The sequence below is a fragment of the Buceros rhinoceros genome, unplaced genomic scaffold (assembly GCF_000710305.1).
Source record: "Buceros rhinoceros silvestris isolate BGI_N320 unplaced genomic scaffold, ASM71030v1 scaffold28759, whole genome shotgun sequence".
In the NCBI taxonomy this organism is placed as follows: Eukaryota; Metazoa; Chordata; class Aves; order Bucerotiformes; family Bucerotidae; genus Buceros; species Buceros rhinoceros.
The window spans coordinates 13,299-14,193 of NW_010430191.1; the positions used below are offsets into that span (position 1 = coordinate 13,299).

General features: G+C 60.7%; 1 protein-coding gene across 1 annotated transcript in view; it reads left to right on the forward strand.

Moving 5' to 3' along the window:
• The window catches only part of LOC104499444 (SLAIN motif-containing protein-like), a 14,837-nt gene that overhangs the window by 11,845 nt on the left and 2,097 nt on the right, over window positions 1–895 (forward strand). Inside the window, exons 5-6 of the mRNA XM_010142952.1 lie at window positions 7–147; window positions 622–852. Of these exons, the coding sequence (XP_010141254.1) occupies window positions 7–147; window positions 622–852 (372 nt within the window). The remainder of the gene's footprint in view (window positions 1–6; window positions 148–621; window positions 853–895) is intronic.

Sequence of the window (895 nt, forward strand, 5' to 3'; positions counted from 1 at the left end):
CCGCAGGGTACCTGAGCATGCATTCGGCCCTGAGTTCCCAGTCATCGGTGGACAGCGAGCTGAGCACGTCCGATGACTCCATCTCCATGGGGTACAAACTGCAGGACCTGACCGATGTCCAGGTCATGGCACGTCTGCAGGAGGAGAGTACGTGACCCCATCATCTCCTTTGGGTTCGTTTTGGGATGGGAGGAGGTAGATGGATCCCACCCACCCTTCTCTTCCCCATTTCCCAACAAAAAGAGTCTGGAATGTCTGTGAACACCTTTCAACACTCAGAAACGTCCCACCCCAGGCTGTCTCGACAGTGCAGAGAGTTCTCAGGAGTAACGGGTACCAGTCTGAGGAGCAGCAGCTCGCAGTCGCCCCAGTGTGGGTGACCCCGGAGGAATGGGCTCGGTTGGAGCATTAACTCTTTGCGCTCATTAAGCAGCACTGACTGGGTGACAGTGCTGCAGGTGAGAGGCTCCACACACTGTGAGTGCCTCCAGCCCCCTGACTCTCCTCCCAGGGCGAAAGGAACCGCTGATCCAATCCCGCTTCTGAGCTGCTGCAGCAGCTGGGGGAGCAGCTTCTGTTTCCACACAGGGTGACGCGGGCCGTGTTGTCCTCTCTCCCCAGGCCTCCGCCAGGACTGTGCCTCCAGCTCTGCCTCCGTGTCGCGCCGCAGCTCCAGTGCCTCCCTCCACTCCCTGCGGCGAGGCACCTACAGCGACCAGGAGTTTGACACCTACAGCCTCGAGGACGAGGACGACTACGACTGTTCCCTGTCCTACCGCAGTGCACACAGATACTCCCCGTCCCCGCTCAGCTCACCCCGATGTCAGTCCCCTTCTTCCAGCACAGATTATGGCAGGGCATCTACCTCCCGCCCTCCTCCCCCCAGGGGGGGGGG